The 23,155-nt window shown below is 40.2% G+C and overlaps 2 protein-coding genes across 2 annotated transcripts; both read left to right on the forward strand.

Annotated features, from left to right (window-relative positions):
* The first annotated feature begins 4,425 nt into the window (after positions 1–4,425).
* washc5 (WASH complex subunit 5) lies at positions 4,426–17,297 on the forward strand. The gene is made up of 29 exons (XM_085422387.1): positions 4,426–4,580; positions 5,090–5,359; positions 6,191–6,336; positions 6,495–6,579; positions 6,789–6,889; positions 7,224–7,416; positions 7,528–7,680; positions 7,836–7,949; positions 8,470–8,641; positions 9,423–9,550; positions 9,886–10,015; positions 10,342–10,454; positions 10,915–11,081; positions 11,383–11,458; positions 12,265–12,375; positions 12,740–12,880; positions 13,415–13,495; positions 13,625–13,726; positions 13,892–14,071; positions 14,237–14,361; positions 14,507–14,669; positions 14,835–14,937; positions 15,011–15,090; positions 15,225–15,328; positions 15,502–15,631; positions 15,813–15,909; positions 16,154–16,307; positions 16,482–16,569; positions 16,846–17,297. The coding sequence occupies exons 2-29, from the start codon at positions 5,174–5,176 to the stop codon at positions 16,900–16,902; spliced, it is 3,480 nt and encodes a 1,159-aa protein (XP_085278513.1). The 5' UTR covers positions 4,426–4,580; positions 5,090–5,173; the 3' UTR covers positions 16,903–17,297.
* A 77-nt stretch (positions 17,298–17,374) lies between these two features.
* nsmce2 (NSE2 SUMO ligase component of SMC5/6 complex) lies at positions 17,375–22,369 on the forward strand. The gene is made up of 6 exons (XM_085422388.1): positions 17,375–17,755; positions 18,263–18,375; positions 19,112–19,265; positions 20,147–20,238; positions 20,695–20,801; positions 21,488–22,369. The coding sequence occupies exons 1-6, from the start codon at positions 17,641–17,643 to the stop codon at positions 21,597–21,599; spliced, it is 693 nt and encodes a 230-aa protein (XP_085278514.1). The 5' UTR covers positions 17,375–17,640; the 3' UTR covers positions 21,600–22,369.
* The last annotated feature ends 786 nt before the right edge of the window (positions 22,370–23,155 follow it).

Consider the following 23,155-nt stretch of genomic DNA (forward strand, 5'->3'; position numbering starts at 1 on the left):
GTAAATGCGGCGTGCGTGCGTCCGTTCCTCTTTCATGTGCAGTTTAAGTGCACAGCCTTGGATGTGATAATTTAATTTCCACTCCTGAGTCAGACTGACAGCCTTGGTGAGGAGCCTCATACATCTGTGTTGACACTGAAAGGCATGAATCGCACCTGAGCCTATCAAGACAGAGAGTGAAATGAAGGGTTCATGGGAGAAGTTTCTATGTCTTACATGCGCAGACAAGGATTAAAATAGAGGGCTCTTTTTTGTACATCTGCCACCTTTTTCTCTAGTGGGAACAGGTTGTATTATTGGATTAGTTTAATAGTCTTTAACAGTTTAATAGTGTATAAAATAGCTTTTGTGAAAGGAAAAGTTCAATATTTTGGGAAAATAACAAATGTCACCACCACCACTTGCTTATATTATTAAAGGAAAGGTGGGTCCACAAAATCAATAGGAAGCATCCACCAGGAACAATGATTGTCTGCAGTACTGGATTGTAAGCCATTCAATAACTCTGGAGGTATCATGGAACTGACCAAAGTGGTAACACACCAACAAATTAACATTGCAATGCTGTGCGTGGTCACAAAAATATCCCCAGAATCATAATCAGTACCCTGTGATTTTATTGAATCTCATTACAAGAAGGTTAGCATATAGAGGCCACGGCTGCAGGTGAGTTCTGCCTTTAAAAGTCTGCACCTGTTCCCAGCATTCATGTCTGTGATGTGCTACAGTCACAAGGACCTGTCACATAAATTTGAGAGGCAACTTCAAAGTGTTTTCACCCCGTCATGACCCAGATCATTCAGAGCGAAAAACCATGACCTGTTAAAGGATCAGTGTTCTGTCGCTTCTTGCTAATCAACAAGAGTGGAGAAGAATGATTGGATAGAAAGGGATTCGGGATATTCTTCTTCTTTTTTTTTTTTTTTTTTTTTAAATTTGCATCAATTAGTTTTGTGGAAGTATTTATTAGTTGAATAATAGTTTGCAAAAGTCTTGACTTACCCCTCATTTTAAAAATATATTATTTCTTCTATAGACTTTCTTCTTTGGTTTTAAGTTTAAAGTAGTCTTAAGGAATCGTTCTCTGTCGAGCCTAAAATCATGTCAGGCTGATATTGGTCAGTATGGACATTGTGATAGCTGAAGGATAAAGCTAGCCATACCAAATGCTATTTTTTTACTTTTAACAATTGCACAATCAACCATCAACCATCAAACATCCTCCTCTGTTTCCTTCTCTTCTGTTTGTATTTAAAGGAAAAATCACAACCTAAAACCGCATTTAAATGAGAAGAACAAAAAAAGCACAATGTGCTCAATGTGCACGGCAGAGTGTGTGTGTTGGGACATCTCAATCACAGAGCAGAGATCAGGTTCAATTACACATGCAATAACTTTTCGGTCTCCATAGGCCCAGAAACCATTTATATGCTAATAAGTATGACAGCAGTAATGACTTGCAATAAAAAGACATCTGCTGCTTGATCGAATCTGATATTAGAGCATTACCACAATCAGCCTTTGCTATTTGACTTGAAACCACTTGTTAGCCTCGTAACTCCATGTGGGAAGTGTTTTGGCATCTAGAGTTAGTGATGTAATAACCCTTGTCCTGGCAGTTTTGTGCCTTTCTGCAGTGTGTGTTGGTGTTGTATTTGTGTCTCCACTTGCGTGCACTTAGGGAAAATTGAAACTGGTTGAGTAAGTGTCAATCATGTGAGCCAAAATTTCAACAGGGGCTATAAAATATGTAAAAACCCACTGGCATATCAGCGCAAAGATCCTTTTCTTCTTCTTTTTTATTTTGATCAGTATGCTCTTCAGAACCAATCCTACTGGAGTCCGGTCTTGAGTCTGATGTATCTTCATGGGAAAACTTCAAAGAGTCAACTCCTTTTTGCTCTCATCAGTCATCTGGTATCAGTCTTTACAGTATCAAAAGAAACAACAACAAAATTAATCCCATAAATGTTACTAAATGCCAACCATATATGGCAGCTAATTTGAACACTAATTAGTTTTCATACATGATGGATCGAAAGAGTGAGGCACAGTATGCATCCTGTCTAAGTCCAATAAGAGAAGCCTGCTGCATGCAGCTCTCACTTCAAGGGCCTGAAACAAGATCAATGAAGAAGAATAGCAGTGGGACTGGACTACAAATTGAGCAGCTTTAATCACCTCGCACAGTTCACAGCGGTGTGAAAGTTCCAGCCATGAAAAGGTTTAATCACTAGTCAAGCTGAATAGAGTCAACTTGCTGTTAATAAAGGGCACATGGAGCCTGAGGGGGACACATGCATGTGTGTGTATGTGTGTGTGGACTAATGCATCAAGTCACACACATGCTCACACCCATGCACGTCCTTGTGTTAGTGCACCCAGACCAGACATTACCCTCCTATAGCTGCTGAATACTGATAATAAAACCTCCAGTTTATAAATCTCAGAGTCGCTGTTTCTGAAAAATATTCAAAATTTGAAATTCAGCAAGTTAGTTAACACATGAAGCAGGTCACTGTCAGCCAATTGAGTGGCTTTATTTACAGAGAAGAATTACTTAACCTTACTGTCGATGGTCACTGGCTGCTCAGGGGAGAGAGAGCGAGATCTGTCAATGCTCTTAATGGGCCTAGAAATTTAGTCATTCTCCTGTCGATGTTTAAATGAATATTCAATATGTGTAATATTACTCCCTGGGATAAAATTGCAGCCTTTTTCCCCCTCTGTACACATTTATCTAATATTTTTAGGATTAAAGCAGTTCTTCAGTGAGATCCCAGAAAGACCAATCAAGATAACAAGCACAGGAAAGCCTCAAGGCCCCTGAAGGTTAATGAAGAAGGTGTGTAATAAGAGACCTCATTAGTGAAAACCTTTCATGATGCTTCCCGGGAAACCCATATAGCTGACCCAGGTGCTACTGAGAATGTGACCTTGGTGTGATGGTAAACAGGTAATGAATCCATCGGCTGCAGGGACACAGCGTGTAGCATGTGGACAGCTGGGTCAATGAAGAGGCAAGCAGTGAAATTGCATCGGTCTCTGTCAGGGTTTCTCTGTGTAAAACGCTTTGGAATAATGCTACTCCAGTGGCTGGGCGAGAAAGGGAGCACATTAGGCATAGCTCTCTTTTGCCATATGTTACACCCTGTGTCCCATTTCCTTGTCAGTCACTACTCTGCACTAATGATGAAACTTAAAACCATTAAGGACAATCTGTAAAAACAGCCTGAGACAGAGTCTTTTGTATCTCAGAGATAAGATGAGGTTAAGATGATAAAGCAATTTTGCAGGAAAAGACTGACAGCCCTTGCACCGCGTTGGAATTTAATTATTGGGGGGGGGGGGGGGGGGGGGGGGCCGACACGCTGTACAGTCTGCTGTGGCACACAAAGACATCAAATGGCTTGTGATTGAGATGAAACCTTGTTCTCGTCACACAGAGAGGTGGCAGGTCAAACAAACAGCTCTCACCATCTGAATGCTATTAACCTCTGGCTCACACTGCTTTGAGGGAAGGGCCTGCCAGCGTTTTAGACTTATCGGCAATAGAGCTCCAATTCAATCAGAGTTTTGAAGGAAAAATGAAGGCTTGTACTAATTCATCCATGGTGGCCATGTGCTGGTCATAGAAACTTTTTTTTATTTTTAAAAAATGTATTTATTTTTTAATCCAAGTTGGGAACATGCGAAAATAATGCTTCAGGCAAATATATTTTCATGCAACAGTAGTTAGAGAAAGGTCTGTTTCAGATGCCTGCAAGAAAACACTTTTTTTGGGGGGGTGATATTTGTCGACTGCAAACCATATTTTGAATTTCTTCCCTGTGGATTTAATTTCAGTTTAGATCCTATCCCTGTGGAGCAAGAAACCTGCACACAGTCTGGTCCTGAGTGTGTGGTGCAGCAGCAGCGAGACAGACAAACTGAGGCTTTAGTGGATCTCTGTCGCCACCTAGCGGAAATATGCAAACATAAGGGATCTGCCTGATTTGACTTCAAAGTACAGGTATTCTGACAAACCATCCTCCTTTGGCAAAACGTCCTACCGTAAGTTGTTTATGCACATTTCTGCTGTCACAGAGTAATTCCACCACAAATTTAACTAGGTATGACGGTTTGCCACTTATGTTTGCCCATCACAGTATGCTTGTAGCTCATATTCATAAAGCCAGGACGGTTTACCACTTCATTTTACCTGTTAAAGTATGTTTGTAGGTCACATTCACAAAGGTAAGACGGTTCGCCACTTAAATTCGTGTTGTGCGCATACGCAGAAACAACGGGTAGGATGGTTTGTCAGGTAGGATGGATTCCCAGAACACCTGCTTCAGTTAATCTTAGCTGCCCTTCTTATTACATGTTATTAATTCAGGAACGTTTATGCCATGGTATGTTTCGATAATAAAACAAGTAATAATACATCAGCCTATTACCATGTAGTGGAGGTCAAAGCGTTTGACAAAGTTGTTCCCGCTCGACTCCGGGGCAGTGGGTGAACAGAATCAAACACACCCAGCAGCAAAGTCATGTGGCTGGTCATGAGGAAGTAAATAGGGAAGAGGAGCTGCAAGGAGGTAAGTACCTTTCTCCAGCAGTGTTGGGGTTTTTAAACGGTACACTCTCGACTCAGACGTCAAAATGTAAAAGGGTAATCACTCACGTGGTGTTTGGACCTGTGCACGCGCTCGTGTGTCATCTTCAGCGTAAGATTTAATGAAAATAGTTAGCAGGTAGGCTACATGCTAACGTTAGCTCAGTGATAACTTATAGTTACAGGTTACAATCATATACTAACTTCGGTTCTGTTTTTGGTCTGTCTCTAAGAAACAGGAACATTGGAAAACCTTATGGTTTTTAGGTTTTACAAACGCAGACACGTCAAGATTGAAATGTGAGAAAATGATGCTTATGAATGATAATAACATCTCCTCGTCGCAGTCAATTGTTGTAATAATGATGCCAATAGATTGTAATAAGCTCTTTCTGTTGTCTGTGCGACAAATGTCCTGCAGCTTCAGAAAGGCCTCAGAGAGCCTGCGTGCTGTTTTAAGTTCACTTTTTTCACTTTTCCTTTGTCTCTCAGGTGTAGCTACAGTATTTGCTGCAATAAAGCTTATTACACTATCTTCCTCCTCCTCCTCGTCTTCCTCGTCCTCCTGTATCCATTATGGTGGACTTCCTGGCAGACAACAACCTGTGCGGCCAGGCTATCCTCAGGATAGTTTCCAGAGGAAATGCCATCATTGCTGAGCTCCTGCGCCTCTCTGACTTCATCCCTGCAGTTTTTAGACTCAAGGACAAAAGTGACCAGCAGAAATACGGAGACATTATCTGTGACTTTAGCTACTTCAAGGTATGAACTACATCAGAAATTCAAAAGATCCTTTCATTAGCTTGGACCACTTCCTCATTGAGATTTGGCAGGATTTATAGTAGGCGGTAGGTGGAGTAAACATGAATTAGGGAAAGCCTCAGAGCGGATTGGCATTAGCTCTTGGGCCAGGCATGATCAAAAAATGTATGAAAAAGGATAATCTGATTGTAAAGTGTATTTTAATTCTGCAGCTGTTCACCACTAACAAAACATGTACTGGTAGAAAGAGGGGAGTTTCACAGGGTTGCCGGTAGGTAGCACACAGTAGTGGCTGCAGTGACTCCAGAGATTGTATGGATATATGCCATGTGTCCGGAGGGGGACACATTGACTGTTTGTGAACATTGTCAACTTTGTATGTAAAACTTTATATTTAGCCATGTATTTGACTTTACTTTTTTACTTATTTTGATTTTACTTTGGCTTTACATTTTGAATTACTTTATTTTTATTAAGGGGAGTGTATGAGATGTAGTTCTGCTCCTGAAATTCACATAAATGATCTCCAATTACTCTGTGGTGTAAAGTTTACCGTGCTTGTACTGAGAAAGCTGCAAGAGCTTATCCAAGTCTCTATTTGAGGAAACTACACACACAAAGGATACTCAGTTTTGCAGTAGTCAGCACAATGAAATATTCAATTGATGTGACTGGGATAAATACATACACCCTAATGGTTTTGACATTTAGCTGTAAGTCTTCCTAAAAAGCAAAAGATAATAAAAGCAGTATTATTGCTTTAGTTTCAGCTGTCTTTCGGCATCGTTTGGATTTGCTTTGCATTGTCACACAATGTTGCTTCCTGTTCAGGGTCCTGAGTATTATGAAGGAAAGCTGGAAGCCAAACCGGAGCTTCAGGACTTGGATGAAGAGTTTAGAGAGAACAACATCGAGATTCTGTCAAGGTTCTATCTGGCTTTTGAGAGCGTCCACAAATACATAGTGGATCTTAACAGGTATAATGAGATGGAATTATTGGAATTAATTATGTCTTAATCAAATAAAAACTAAAACCACAGTGCTTGACCGTGAGGAACACTGTTTTCTGTTTAACCACATGCTAAATAGCCCTGTTTTAAAAGATGTCGATGAGCTATTTTTTCCCTCTCTTAAGATATTTGGATGACCTACATGAGGGTGTTTATATTCAGCAGACCTTGGAGACTGTGCTTCTAAATGAGGATGGGAAACAGCTCCTAGTAAGTAACACAAATGCAAATTCATTTTAATTTTGTAACATTACAAAACAAGTCTGCATTACATGCAGGCTTACATCTTTAAATATCTGTTCCTGAGAATTAGTCGCCCGTGTCAGATGAATGTGCATGCTTAACCCTCAAAACAACACATCAAAACGAAACGAAACAGCACTCCAGGAACTGATTGGTCATGTTTTCTCTTCTCCCAGTGTGAAGCTCTCTACCTGTATGGAGTCATGCTGCTGGTTATTGACCAAAAAATTGAAGGAGAAGTCAGAGAGAGGATGCTTGTTTCCTATTATAGATACAGGTGCGCTTGTGACTCACATCCCCACACATCCACATGACACTCTCTTTGTGACTCACTTGCTCAGTGCACTCCAATCACCTGTTAGCCAGTGAGCTTGCTTCCAGTGAGGGTGAGTCATTTACTTGACTCACCAAAAGGTTAACTCCTGTGTCAGTTCAAGCTGACACAAAAGTGTACACTACACACAGAGGGATGCTGTTTACCCATAAATAACATTCCAGTTGTATTTCACGGCTATTAATAATTCTTCTTCTTTATATTATTACTTTTTTGGGGGTTATACTGGCACCAACAATCCATTCTTCTATTTGGAAAAACACGTTTTTTTCTTCAGTGCTGCCCGTTCCTCGGGCGACTCCAACCTGGATGACATCTGTAAGCTCCTGCGTAGCACCGGCTACTCCAGCCAGCCTGGAGCCAAACGACCAGCCAACTACCCGGAGAGCTACTTCCAGAGAGTTCCCATCAGTGCCACTTTTACTAGCATGGTCATTGGGAGGCTGCGCTCGGACGACATCTACAACCAAGTGAGAAACATTTGGTCCAAAATCTCTTTGTGGTTAAACTAAATAACAGATCTTGTCCCACAATGTTTCCCTCATTACAAATTTTTAAGACGTTTTCCTCCTCTCCTCCAGGTTTCTGCGTATCCTCTACCAGAACATCGCAGCACAGCACTGGCTAACCAGGCGGCCATGCTCTACGTCTGCCTCTTCTTCAGCCCCTCCATACTGCACACCCAGCAGGCAAAGATGCGGGAGATAGTGGACAAATACTTTCCTGATAATTGGGTGAGGCACTTGTTAAGTCTTTTCCATTTGCAGTAGATCTGAATATAAACATCTTTATAAAAGGTTATGTCATTTATTTTTAAATGTGTGCCATGTTTTTGCTCAGTTTTTTTTAAATGTTGAGCATATTTTTCTGAAGTGTAGTCTCTCTGCAGGTTATCAGTATTTACATGGGGATCACAGTGAACCTGGTGGAAGCCTGGGAACCATACAAAGCTGCCAAGACTGCGCTCAACTACACCCTGGACTCTGCTAACATCAAAGAGCAGGTATTAAAAAATACATTAGCTTCAATGTCAGAGAGACCTCAGATTCTTTCATTTACAGTCCTGCAGTGTGCTTATTTGTTCTGTGCGGGTAGTGATGACAGCGTGCACAGAATTTGTAACAGCACACAATGTAAACAGAAACAAATTTCAGGAAGCCATTCATAAACTTTTCCCGGAAAGCTCATTTCAAATATGGGGATGCCTGTAGAGCTGTACGCTGTAAGAGTCATTAAAAAGTCCTTTCTCTCTCTCTCTCTCTCTCTCTCTCTCTCTCTCTCTCTCACACACACACACACACACACACACACACACACACACACACACACACACACACACACACACACACACACACACGGCAGGAGGAGCTAACTGAATAATCCACATTTAGTCTTTCACCTGCAGACCAGGCCATTCTCACTAATGACCACTAGTGGGAGTGAATGTATGAATAATTGACTGCCCCGAATGAAAGATGGTGCACTGTATACAAGAGCCATGTTTTTTTTCACCGTACGTGTAGGCTACTCGGTATGCAGCCAGCATGGAAAGCCTGAGGCCTCAGGTGCAGCAGCTGCTAAAGGAAGGTTTCCTCAGGGAGGAAATTATCTTGGACAACATCCCAAAACTGCTCAACTGTCTGAGAGACTGCAATGTTGCTATTCGCTGGCTGATGTTGCACTCTGCAGAGTCAGGTGAGATACTGCGGTTTCTTTTTTCCTCATTTACATTGGTGTAAGCACTTGTGTTGCATTTACAGTCCTGTGAAAAACAAAGTAAACCCCATAATTCAGCTTGTAAAAAAAACTTTTAACATCAACAACTTGAAGTCATTTTTCTGTATGACACTGTGGAGGACTTTTTGGCCCACTCTTCTTTACAGTGTTGCTTCAGATCAGAGCATATCTCTTTTAAATGCCACAGCATTTCAATCAGGTCAAGGTCTGGATCTTCACTGGCCATCGCAGCACCTTGATTCTTTTCCTTTTCAGTTATTCTGAAAATACACACGCCAAACTAACCGCTTAGTTATTTTTAACTTCCTCTGAGCATTCCACAGTCTGACCTGTAGGGTGATGCTGGCACGTCCACTTCTGGGAAGATTGTGGTATTCTCTTAGCACACACCTGAATGCTCCAGACCCGAAAATTGCCAAAACGTCAGCTTTTATAGAGGTGCTGACACTTGCTAATGATGAGTTAATCAAGTGCATTTGATTTAGCAGCACCTGGCTGCCACTTCGCTCCTATGGGAGCAGTAAGGGTATTCTGAAAACGATTTTACACATGACTGTAAATGTGTAAAGTCAAGGATGAGTCTGAAATGAACTCTGAAATCTGATCCTTAATTTTAATTTACCTGTATTGAAATGACACTGTTCGTAGAGTAAATGTCCAATGAAGTCCAAACATTTATAAGGGTGATGTTGGTGAAAATAGTGTATTGATTTGTGATCAGTCATCCTCTGTCTCATAGCCTATGACCCAAACAACAAGCGCCTTCGTCAGATCAAAGACCAAGTACTTAATGACTCCAAGTACAAACCTAAGATCCTTTTCCAGCTGCTGCTCGACACAGCTCAGTTTGAGTTCACACTTAAAGAGGTGAGAGTCTTTCATCAGTGTTACATAATATAAATGATCACAGGGAAAAAAGTGAAAAATGTTAAAGACAAAAGTGTAGCATTTCTTTAAAGTGATCTTTTCTCTTTTTTAAAGAGTAAAAATGGAAAATGAGTTCCTTTATAATTTCAAAGTGATCTGTCCAGCTGTAGTCCTCGTTAGGTGTGTCCGCCTGGTTGCCTGTTAGCCTACTGTCAGGTAGCATATGGCTAGCCTGTGTGTCATTTGGAGGGGACACAAATGTAATGTTCTAATTACGCATCTCATCTGACTAATCCTCCCTCATCAGCTTAGCATCTGTGCTATTCCTCTTCCAGATGTTCAAGCAGATGCTGTCAGAGAAGCAGATCAAATGGGAGAGCTACAAGAAGGAGGGATCAGAGAGAATGACTGAGCTGGCTGAAGTCTTCTCTGGTGTCAAACCTCTTACCAGGGTGGAGAAAAATGGTGAGTTGGACTGTGAGAATGGATAAGGTGAAGACTTACACACAGCGTTGAAAAGTAGTTCTGACTATGGGAGCCTCGGGCATGCAGCTTGGATTATTTCAGTGTTGGGACATGAAATCTTAAAAGATTTTAAGCTTGAAGGCGTTCAGAGGAAAATGTTGAGGCAGGGAAACAAGATGGAAAAAATGCATTAAAGGTACACACGCAGGGAGCAGCGGATTAAATTTACATCTGTCATACTTACCTCGAGCGTAACTGCCGCTTGTGAAATACTTTGGTAACATTTTGTATCTGCTTCAATGACACACTTTTACTGTCCTTGGCAGAGAACTTACAGGCCTGGTTCAGGGAAATCTCAAAGCAGATTGAGTCTTTGAACTATGAGGACTCCACGGCTGCTGGGAGGAAGACGGTCCAGCTTATACAGGCTCTTGTAGAGGTGAGCATGATAATTATATTTCAGCATGGCTTTACATTTTTGGATTAGCACAGTGTAAGGTAACAATGGTGCTAATACTATGTTTTGATTGCCTTAACTTCATGCATAGAAAACAAGCAAATCCAAGTACAATGTTTCAGAATGGCGGAAAAATTAAGAGATGATTTTTTTTACTGCTATTAAATGCATGTAAATAGAAAGACAGAGGATTATGTAATAGGAATATTGTGTTGGCACAGTGGCATCATTTTCTGCTCTGTCCTGCCAACATATATTAAAAATACTGAACTGGAACTAATAGAATTTGGCAGCAAAGCTTGGAACATGTTTATATAAAGCTGCTGATAATTGCAAGAAATGTAATCAATACCAATACAAAATTATTATTACTATTTTAAAAAAATATTGAAAGGAAAGCTGTCAGGCTGTGCCTATAAAACCTTCTCCTTTTGGACTTCAGGTCCAGGAGTTCCACCAGCTGGAGTCCAACCTGCAAGTTTGTCAGTTCTTGGCTGACACCAGGAAGTTCCTGCACCAGATGATCCGCACAATCAATATCAAAGAAGAAGTCCTTATTACCATGCAAATAGTTGGAGATCTGTCCTATGCGTGGCAGATTATTGACAGGTATTTACTTCTTTGTTTACTTAATAAACAAAATAAGGCCAGTGTAAAGTAGTTAGTTTAACTAGTGTCATATTTTGTCATCAGGTTAGTGAATCTTAGTGGAGCACAGTCACTGTGCTCGTCACTTGGTTTGCAAAACACAGCAGCAACTCATTCTGCTTACCTTTCTAAACTGCAAACCATCACAAAACCACCACAGAACACTGCAAGTGTTTTGGCTTTGATTTATTTCACTTGTGTTTTTGGTTTGTCTGTGTTGATGAATTCGTCTTTTTTTCCTGACTTGTGCTTTATTTTACAGCTTTACATCCATTATGCAGGAGAGCATCAGAGTCAACCCATCCATGGTTACCAAACTGAGAGCTACATTTCTGAAGGTGAGGGTCTATTTATGTCTAGAAGTGGGACAAAATATGCCGATTACAATACATCCCACTGCTTCCTCTTGCAATATGACTGTCGACTCGGTGCTAAACAGTGTTATTGTCAAACAGTTTGACTTTTCAGATTCACTGCTTCTTGACTTACTGTAGTAGCACTCATTATTTAGCATATTAGAGCTACTTTCCCCCTTCAGTTGCACCAATATCTTCATGCATCACAGATAAATGTCTTGCGAAATGTATGAGTATTGCAGATTCACTGTGGTAGCATTTCATGAACAAATTTATACGTCCAGCATATACACAGTCGTTTTTGGACTCGCCTATTCTTAATGCAGCTGTTTACACCGATCACGTAACTTTGCTGAACGAATTTGCAACATTCATTTTTTCGAATCAAGCTGAACTTTTCAGATTTTTTAGATCCAAATAAACAAATGTGACTAATCTAGCCACTGCATTTGTCAATGAGTGTGATGTTGCTCTAAACACGCAACGGTGCTGAATATACAAATTTAAAAATTAATACTTTTTTGCCTCAAAATCTCAGTTTCTTCCTTTTCTTGTTTAGAAACATCAGGAACTTCCTTATGATTTATGTCAACTTCATTTTTTGTTCTGTGTATTTTTTAAGGACAAATTTTCCGCTAAAACCTAAACATTACACAAGTATGCATCCAAAAAATTTGGAAATTCGTGTCACTTTTTTGCAGTCTGCTCACGTGGACCATCATCTCGATATGGAGAAATGTTACCTGTGATTTAAAAATCATTTTTTCTGTATGTGTGTGTGTGACCAGCTGGCGTCTGCATTGGATCTTCCATTGCTGCGTATCAACCAGGCCAACAGTGCTGACCTGCTGAGTGTTTCTCAGTTCTACTCTGGAGAGTTGGTGTCCTATGTGAGAAAGGTAGTGTATGATGTCATTTTTTCTGCTTCTCTTTCCTCTTACAAAAGCTTTTGCTTTGAAATGTTTTGGTCTAATATTCTCCTAGCGTGTAGTCTTGTTATTTTAACAAATGAGCTCTGCATGCTGCAAACTGTTTGTCAGTATCAGTGCTGTAGCAGCTGCAGGAATGATGAATTTTTGAAAAACCATCTGTTTGGCAAATGTACCCAAAAAGAAGTGCTTAGTGCATCTGTACCTTGACGTTGTGGTAACTTCTTAGCTATAACTTTATGCTGGAAGATTTTTTCCTTCTGGCTGTACTCGAGATCCTTGATCTAATGGATATACAATAAACAGTCCTTTTTTTTAATCTTCTTGCTTCCAGGTGCTGCAAATTATCCCAGAGAGCATGTTCACTTCGCTGGCCAAAATAATCAAGCTTCAGATCCACGACATTATGGAGGTGCCCACACGGCTGGATAAGGACAAACTAAAGGACTATGCCCAACTGACGGCTCGCTATGAAGTGAGACAAAGTGATGTGTATGAAACTGTCTCCTTCCCCTTGAGTGTTGATCAGAATGTCACTGACGTAAAGAAAGGGGGAAAAAATATCTTCAGATGTTGTATAAAATAAAATAATAAAAAAATAGATAAGAGAGCTCATTTTGTTCTGTTTTGATCTCGCCTCATCAGCTGTATGGGAGTCGGAGGCAATCATGCTAACATTTTTCAATCTGCTCACAGCTTTTGATGTGAAATACAAATTGGAAAAGGAAGCATGATATGGAAACAGATTGTGCCAGCAGACTTAGCTGAATTGGATTAATTAGAGTGTGAAGTACTGAAGTTACTTTTTAATTTTTTTTCAGTCATATTTGGAATTGCAGTCCAGTGCCTTGAAATTAAAATAAGATCATTGTAGAGTGAGACTTTTTTTGTTTTTTAGACTGAAAATCAAACAAAACATTGGCTTTTATATAAATGATTGATATCAATATTATTCATATATATTATATTTTTGCATGCCTAAACATCGTTCTGCTCTGTGTCTTTGCAGGTGGCAAAACTAACTCATGACATATCTATTTTCACCGAGGGCATTTTAATGATGAAGACTACTCTCGTTGGGATCATCAAGGTAAATGCAGTGATTAAGGTTTCTGAACTTTAAGAACAAAGATTTCTGTCTTTCAGAAGATTAATACAATCCTGCTGAGGGATTTGGTGCAGCACAGGTTTGCTTTATTAACACACTGTGATGTTTAAGGTGGATCCTAAGCAGCTTCTGGAGGATGGCATCAGGAAGGAGCTGGTGAAGAGGGTGGCTTATGCACTGCACAAAGGCTTAATATTCAATCCAAAGGCAAAGGTGAGACGCTACACCTGTTGTATGTTATGGATTATTAATCGTCAAATAAAGTTTGTGATATATTTGCTCTATGTTGACCAGTTTCCATGTTAAGTTTCCCAATGATATTGAAGGATTAACAGCAGTGAAATAAAATAATAGAGAAAAAATACTGAATTCTTTCAGCCCAGTGAACTGATGCCCAAGTTAAAGGAGATGGGCGCCACCATGGATGGCTTCTACAGGTCGTTTGAATACATCCAGGACTACGTCAGCATTTATGGCCTTAAAATCTGGCAGGAGGAAGTGTCCCGCATCGTCAACTATAATGTGGAACAGGAGTGCAACAGTTTTCTCAGAACCAAGGTCGAACTTCACACGCTTTCTCCTTTTCCCTGAGTAGTGCACTGAGAGCAGTTTGTCCCTGACTGATAGATTTTCTTATCTATCAGTCAGGGGCGCGTTCTAGTTGTTTGGCTGTTTCTCAGTAATAGCAGTTGGCTGATTGGCTTGTTTCTTGCTTCTCTTCAGATCCAGGACTGGCAGAGCGTGCACCAGTCCACCCACATTCCTATTCCCAAGTTTCCCTCTGTGGACGAGTCTGCCACTTTCATCGGTCGTCTCTGCAGAGAAATCCTCCGAATCACTGATCCCAAGTATGTCTCCACAGACATAACAGTGGAAGTGAAATAAGAGTTAGCGAAATTAGCAGAATAACTGAGTTTATATCTGAGGATGGAGGAGAAAAAATCTTTGGTTATGCAGTTTATTGATGGTGGAATAAACTGATTCTTTCTATAGGGTGACGTGTTATATTGACCAGATGAATACCTGGTATGACCTGAAGAGCCACCAGGAGGTGACTAACAACAGATTGTTCTCTGAGATCCAGAACACCCTTGGTACATTTGGCCTTAATGGACTGGACCGACTGCTCTGCTTCATGATTGTCAGGGAACTTCAGGTATTTACCCCAATATTTACCTCAGCATCCCCCCACTCCCCCCCAAAAAAGATGCCATTCAGGTCAGCAAAGATCAATCCCTGAAATCATGTCAATGTTGGTAGTATCTTTAGTGCGTTTAGTATGGCTCCCAGATTGTAGTAATGTGTGTGTTTGTCTCATCAGAACTTCCTGACAATACTTCAGAAGACCATCCTGAAGGACAAAGCTGTGGTGGAGGTCTTCAGAACATTGCAAGGTGCCGTCAGCCCAGTCCAAGGCATTGTGGGTAGGTATTCACTTAGAGAATCTATAACCTGCCTTTTCTTGTACAGATCTAATTATTGTTTTTGTTGCTGTAGCTAATGCCAGCAAAGTCTACAGCAGTGCTGTGGCCAAATCCCAGAAGATCTGGGGTACATATCTGGAAGCCATCATGAAGGTACTGCTCCATGTTCCCACGTTAGTGAATAGAAAATAAAAGTAAAAAAAGAAAATCCCTTTTTTTTGGTCTTTATTGTCACAATTTTCTGATGAAGAGATTAAAATAATTTTGAATGCATGTGTTTATTGAAGGTTGGTCAGATGCAGATTCTCAGACAGCAGATCGCTAATGAGCTTAACTACTCCTGCAAGTTTGACTCCAAACACTTGGCGGCTGCACTGGAAAACCTCAACAAGTCTGTATATTCTTACCATAATGGCACTGAATTGTTTTTATGTTTTCTTTACTTACCCCCCAAGTGCTACTCTGTGTTAATGACTTTCATGATGGATGCTCCTGCTAATTGCATCATGTCTGTTTTAGTCTCACACTGTTCTTTTATGCTGACTCTGATTGTGTTCTTGCCAGGTCTCTGCTGGCAGACATTGAGGCCCATTACCAGGACCCATCCCTGCCTTATCCTAAAGAGGACAACACTCTTTTGTACGATATCACTGCCTACCTGGAGGCTGCTGGCATTCACAATCCTCTCAACAAGGTTTGAACAGAAGGGGCATCTCTTCCCACATAATCAGTTAGCCTTGTTCTGATTTCACCTGAATCGAAATGAGTCTTTTCAATGACGACCACAAAATGCAAGCTGTTTTTTGCTTTCTTTGGCTATACATTAGCAGATGTTCGTGTTCAGACTCTTTTTGTTCTACTTATGCTTCACACAGATCTACATCACTACAAAGCGCCTCCCGTACTTCCCCATCATCAACTTCCTCTTTATTATTGCTCAGCTGCCTAAACTTCAGTACAACAAAAACCAAGGTGATTTTCCCCCCATTAGTTCACTGTAACCTGTTTGAAGTTGATAAGAGATCAGGTTATACAGTTTTGAGTACAATGGGTACCCTGCCGCCTCTTCACTTAGTTCAGTTGCAGCAGACTTTATTATTTTTCAGAAAGCGGCATTAAATCTTATGGATTTGTTTTTCCCCACATTTTTCTGCTAACGCACAGTCCCTGAATGTCTCTGAATGTGGTTGTAATTTGATGTTTTGTGTTATGGCAGGAATGACCTGCAGGAAAGCAACAGACCCGGTCGACTGGCCTCCACTGGTGCTCGGCTTGCTCACCCTGCTCAAGCAGTTCCACTCCAGATACACACAACAGTTCCTGGCTCTCATTGGTCAATTCATCCGCTCAATCATGGAGCAGTGCACAAGGTAGCAAAACAGACTTCACAACTTCAGAAAGATTTCTAAAATAAGATTCGAAATCAAATATTCTGTGTGGTAGGTTTCCTTGGTGATGATTGTGGATCGTGTTACCGGACATAAAATGTATCTGGTTATAGCCTCATGAAATCATATTAAAGCTTCCGTTTGATCCTGTTATAGTCAGAAAATCCCTGACATGCCTTCTGATGTGGTGGGAGCTCTGATGTTCCTTGAAGACTACGTGAAGTACACAAAACTGTCACGTAAGGTAGGTGCAACTTTCCCTATATTATTTGTGTTAGTGTTAGAAAATATTTTAAGAGGTTGTAAATGATAAGAGTAGACAAAGTTGACAGTACCCAGGGGTAGTAGTAGAGCTGAAATGGTGAAACATCAATATGCTTAGGAGCATTATTATTGGACAGCCAGATTTAATAACCATCAGCTATGGAAAAAGATTTTAAAATACTATTTTTTGCATCTGTACTCTACTATATTTGTGTGACAGTAACATGTGTTTCCTTGTGTTTTCTGTATTTTTAAGGTGGCGGAAGCTCATGTGCCCTGTTATATTTTTGATGAGTTCAGAACAATACTGTGAAGATATGGATGAAGATTTTCATTTAAAGATTCGGGTTTTTTGCCGAATGTTTTTTCACTGCAGACATTTTGTCTCAATGTAGTGACTGCACAGGTGTTACTAATAATTAACAACTGATTTGTTAGGTTTAAGTGCTCCAGCAAGCGTGACCACATGTATTAATACTATTTTATTATTATTCACTGTGCCTATTCTACAGTGATATGTCAAATGTGGGGCCTATTGATTTGTTTACTTACATTTCATTCTGCTAACTATCAGTGTCTTGCACTTACAGATTGTAAATTAAAAGAACATTAAAATGCAAATAAATCACTCTTACACCTTTATGTACTAAGATTCTGTGCCATTTATAAATCAAATGGATTAATAAATACGATTCTTTCTATTAAAAAGGCAGTTTTGTTTCCTTCCGTTTAAACATATTTTGTTAAAGCTTTTACCTTGAAAAACCATACCCGGAAGTTAGAAGTTAGCTTCTGTTGTGGCTCCGTTTTAGCGGGTGATTTGTGTGCGTTTGTATAGCATCCACAGTTTCTATAGTTTATTTACGTTTCACTTGTTATTTTTATACTAAAAGCGTTTTTGAAACAGATTGTACTTGACGTTCATGTAGATGTCGGTCATTTTGCCGGCAGAACTAGATACCTGTTAGCAAGCTAGGCTAACGTTAACGTTAAAAGCACGTTAAATTTAGCTCTGGTTTGTAGTCCCAAAGTAATAAAGGTAGCTTTCACAATGTCTCTGAGCGCTGTTCACGGAACTCTGTCGAGTCTGAAATCCTGTCAGGCTGATATCGGGACAGGTATGGACATTGTGACAGACGTGGCTATGGACCTGGCGGAAGCTCAGGGTAAATATTAAAGGTTTTCTCATCGTACTGCTCACCACCTCCATCTGTAATCTCTACATTAATTATTCGCTTACCAGATATATTTTCACGTCTATAATTAATGTTTTTATGTGCTTTAGATTTGTTTTTAAGGTTTATAACTAATTTTGGAGCATACATTTATAGTACTATGCAAAAGACTTGCATCACTTTAATATTAAAAAAAAGAAGGCACCTACCTCAAGGAACCCAGTGTCATGTCTACATATATTAAATAACTTAGCAAAGACCTGATTTTAAGTTGTATAATTAGGCACTTTGTGTTTTTGCGACAGGCTGCTAGTAACATTTTTTTTTTAGTTGAATCTATGAAGAATGCCAAAGATAACACAATTGGACAGACATTACATAGGATTTTTGCACAAACAAGGTGATTCCCAAAGATCTGATAGTTGTTTGTGTGCGTGTGTGTGTGTTATGGTGTGACTGCTTAAGTGATTACTTCTTTGGTGTGCACTTATGTTAAAGATGACGAGATGAACCCGGGCATCAAAGAGATGGAGGCCATGATTCTGGAGTGTGCCAAGCTGGACAGGGAGATTAACTACTTTGTTGATGTGGTGCAACAAGTTACAGCTGAGGTGAGAGCAGCCTGAAGGTTTCCTTGCATTAGGCGACTGAGATAATGGATATTACAACAGTGTGCTTAAACCCTGTTCATTGTAGGGAAAGTTTTGATGCACCATTTGACTGTTCTGCTGCATAGTGTAGACCCATCAGGTGATGCCTAGTTGACTCAAGAGGAACATGTCGTTGAAATGCTAACAAGAATTAAAAAACAAACAAACAGCAAAATGCAACACTTGTGCAGGAAATAAGGCAAGAAGTGGAATGCTGAAATATTATTGTCTTTAAATAATCAGTGCATTCTTAATGCTGCTTTTTCTGCATAAAGTCAGAGCTGCACATTAGAGCTCTTAAATGTGACACAGTTATAAACATTATGACTAATAATGAAGTCAACATAAAAGTCAGTTTAGCAACATTTTTTCAGCACTTGAATATTTTTAGTGATAATGGGGAATAGAGCAGAAAGTGTCCCATGGGATCACAACACACACAGATTGTTCAGCTGCATCTGATTCTGTCATTACTAACATACAGCTCAGCAGGTTAGATCACATCGTCAGGAATGGCTGAACATAATCTTGTGCAGAGTGCAGCATACGTCACCATGGTGACGTAACCGATGACGTGGAAAACTCTTAACACTATGTTCAGAAGAAGACGCAAACCTCGGGCATTTGTGAAGCATTTCTGAATTAAATACAAAATGTAGATTATTGCAAATTATATAACAAATTTCAATCATTGTAGGTTGCCACGCAGCAGCCGGAGGCCATGTTCAGCCTGTCTGCCAAAGTGAAGGAGCAGTTCACAGAGAGAATAGCCCAACTCTCTGACGCTGACCTGCACACTCACCAGAAAGTAATGGCTTTCAAGGAAAGTGTCAAAAACTCTTTCAAACAAGGTAAGGCCTGTGGAGAGACGGAGGAGATTTACTTGAATTAGACTCACCGCAGTGCATTCAGGACTTCTAATGGACTTTGATAATAGCAGTGCTATCTGAGGACTTCTTGCTGAGCAGAGAGATCTTGGGATGTGGCTTTCTTGTTTAGGATAATTAGCTTTATTTTAAAACACGCAGCTTCCTTTGTTTACTGTTGAATGATTGTTTCGCTGTCACCCTGTGGCTGTTATTTTCTGCTTTTTAACTCTTACTAATTACAGCTATGCCGGCCTCATATAGTGCCATGCTTTTGTGAGTCTCTGTAGACATTATAGGCTACATTATGCTAAGTATGTTATTTTCACGAGCTGACTTAAAATGAAAATGTCTGATAAAAGAGCCAAATGTGATAACCCACTTTGAAGCATGAACTTTGCGAGCCGAGGTGATCATTGCAGTGTGTTCTGTGAGGGCTTAGCCCATTATTATTCACTGAATTAGTATTACTTCATGTTCCTGTTAAGGGATACATTTTGAGGATTCAGTTCTGCTTGCTTAAAGGCTGAAATATAAATATGTTGAATAGCATAATCCTATGGAGGAGTTTACAAAGGCCACATATAGAGAGCAGTTTCTAATACTTTGGGCTCAAGTTAGCCTTTGAGTTCTTCAGTAGTTGTAGATGTGCCAGGACAACAACTGTAGATATGAAATTTATGTGCAGACTAAAAAAAAAGAAGAAGATGAGTTTGTTTTGTTTTGTGTTTGTTTGGGAGTGTTGTGTATAAAGTTTTGTGTGTGCAGTAAATATTGGTGGATGGTGGTATGTGCCATCAAATTGAGTCATTTTTACTCTGAGTGGACAAATGGAAGCAAACCGCATGTGCATTGTTTGTTTTTAGCTAACCAGGAGTCAGCAGAGAGCATGGAGGAGCTCGATGAGGACATCGCTGTGACACAGAGTCAAGTCAACTTTACCTGCCCGCTCACACAGGTAGATTACTGATTAGATTTGTAGATTACAGGTAGATTAATCCAGTGTGTTTTCATGCCTCTGTCTTTGCCTCAGAGGTGTTATGTTTTCATTGTGCCCATCTATGTGTCGGGGTATTCCTTGAGTTTAGGCACAGACATTAATTTGGACTAAAGGTTGAGCTCATTAGAGTTTGCATGGTCACAATCCAAAACATTTGGGGGCTAATTATGACAAAATTTCACACCAGTCCCAGGATTATTACAATATTGGTGTTTTTCATTTGGCTCAGGCTAAAACATCTTAGGTGGGTGCCAAAATGTGTCTACGCAGAAAAAAAACAAAACCAAAATCCTGACTGTAAGATGATGTTCCTGCAAAATGCATCATTCTGATCTCGCTTGCTTGCTTGTTCAAACTGCTTTTTCAACAAAACACAGGTAACTTGAAATGTATTCTTTTGTGCCTCTGTTCAAGGTGGAAATGGTGAACCCGGTAAAGAACAAGAAGTGTAACCACCACTATGATGAAGCAGCAATCATAAACCTGATCAAAACAAGACAAAGCCAGAAAAAGAAATGCCGGTAAGACACTGCATCTCTGAGGACCGTTAAAAAGTGGAGTCAGGTTTTCTAGCAGTAAATAACACTGCAGGCTGGTGTGGGACCAGCAGGCTGCCTTAATTTACATTGCCTTTATTATGCTGCTTTGATGTTGGAGTCAAATTAAATGTGGCTGATCCTGCAGGAACACTGATAAAATCCCAGCAGCAGTGTTGCTGAAAAATAAACTTGCCTATTGTCTTGGGTCCTGACTGTGGTCACTGCACACACTGCAGCAGTATCTTTTCCTTGTTGAGATTAGTTTTATGCTTGAAGAAATGGTGTTGTACCTGCAGTAAATGGCATTTCATCACATTTACTGCTTTAGCAGCCTCGAAGTTCCCACCGTTCAAGTCATCCAGTTTATCACAGCATGTGTAACGTCAGGGGACTCCTCAGTGTAGAATGCAGACATTATAATAAGAACACAAAAGATGGAAGTCTGGTTGCTGATAGGCAATCAGAATCAAACTGCGAGCACTGGCACAGGAAATAATAAAGCAAGTTTAGGCAGATGTGTAACGACTTAACAGTTACTCAGCAATGAACGGGGCAAAGCTAATATGAAACTGATGCACAGAAAGCTTTTTTTTGAGCTGTTCTGCAACTGTTTGTGTGTGTTTAAATGTCTGAAGCAAGTTAAGGTTCTCTGTGTCTCTGCTCCGTAGCTGTCCTGTGGTGGGCTGTGGAAATACAGATGTGAAAGATTCTGACCTCATTCCTGACCAGATGCTGAGGAGAAGGATCCAGAGCTACAAGAGGCAGAACAACCGGACTTAATAATGAACATTTCTATGGAAATAATCAATAGTTAAAGAAATACATTTTCCGGTAACAATTTTGTACACTGAGAATCTAGAATGTTTATATTGCCATCTACGCTTTTATATAAAATGCCATTCTTTTTTTGTACCTTGTAATTTTTGCTGCTCCGTTGAATCTGGATGACATGTTATAATATTTCATCTGGAGAACTTTCATTGAGTGTAAATAAATAGTAAGATAATTACATGTTTAGTATTTTCACAGTCTGTGGTGGCTACTTCAAGAGTATCTGATGCAGTAAATCTACTGAACCACGTGAGGGCAGTGTTTGCTTAAAGTCAGTGCAGAAATATATAAAGGTGCATAAAGGTGCTTCAGGGTTTTGAGAATCTCCTAATTTCTCAGCTTCACCTACATCTAGGGTTACTGGCCAACATGGCAACTGTAGATCCAAGAAAGGATGATCTTTTACTTAAAATAAAATCCTTCAAAAATGGGCTCAGTGAATGAGCCATAAACAAACAGTTCTTTTACATTGGTGGGAATGCACTTATGTGATTAAGCCTGCTCTCGCTCCTTGTGAAGGGTCTTTGTTTCAAAAGAAGAAACAAACAAAGGCTGCGTTGAGATGAAACTAGGTGAAGCTAATCTTTTAATAGCCTTGCATCAGGAATAAAAAAAAAAAATCTAATTGCCCTCTCTCTACAGTGAGTGCGTCAAACAGCACTAAGAACATTTCAGTGAAGCTATTAACTGGCAATAAATGACTGGCTAGTGTTGACTCATTCATTTCTCCACTCTACTTCATTTTGAATTGCCATTCTGCAAATCTAATCTTGTTTACTACACAACACGCGAAGTCACTGGTAATTCCCCCCCCCCCCCCCCCCCCCCCCCACCACCCCCCCACACACAGAACGCAGTTTACTTTGAGCAAAGTGCACACATGAACACACTTCAGCGTTCACCACATCACAGGAAGGAGCCATCGAGCTGTTTCCTTTGTGAGGATGTAGAAGCGCTTGAGCTGATTGGAAAGACGGGGCAGAGAACAACGGGCCTCCAATGAGACTCGCATTTTAAAATTCTCCTCTGACACAAGTTTCTTGTTTTCCTTGCCAAGTCCAGGAGTGGCCTGGTTCTGTGCGCTGTTGACACACAGGCTTGGCAAGAAAACAACATTCTCTACCCACATGACCCACCCACCACCTTCTCTAAAGTGAAACAATTTCTGTACAGCATTAGGCTGCTGAAGACTACTGGGAGCAGAAGAAAAACCTAAACAATTGTGTGGCTCCTGTGTTTATGTAAATCCTCCCTGAATGGTGCTCCTTCATTAGGATTCCTGTGCTGTTACTTGGAAACTTGATCTCAATGAAGTGCATTTCACTTTTTCCACATCCAAGCCTCACTGAGCTCAAAAAAAGATTGGCAGGTGAGATGTCAAAATCCAGTGTTTTGTTTTTGTCCTCTGAGTAAACACATAAAAAAACCCATCCAATTCTATAAAATTCATTTGGATGTGACTGCATAATGTTAGTTTTTGCTTTCCTACAATGACACAACCTGAA

This window comes from Rhamphochromis longiceps, linkage group LG11, assembly GCF_057381845.1.
Source record: "Rhamphochromis longiceps isolate RC_006_pf linkage group LG11, R_longiceps_female_GT1.1, whole genome shotgun sequence".
In the NCBI taxonomy this organism is placed as follows: domain Eukaryota; kingdom Metazoa; phylum Chordata; class Actinopteri; order Cichliformes; family Cichlidae; genus Rhamphochromis; species Rhamphochromis longiceps.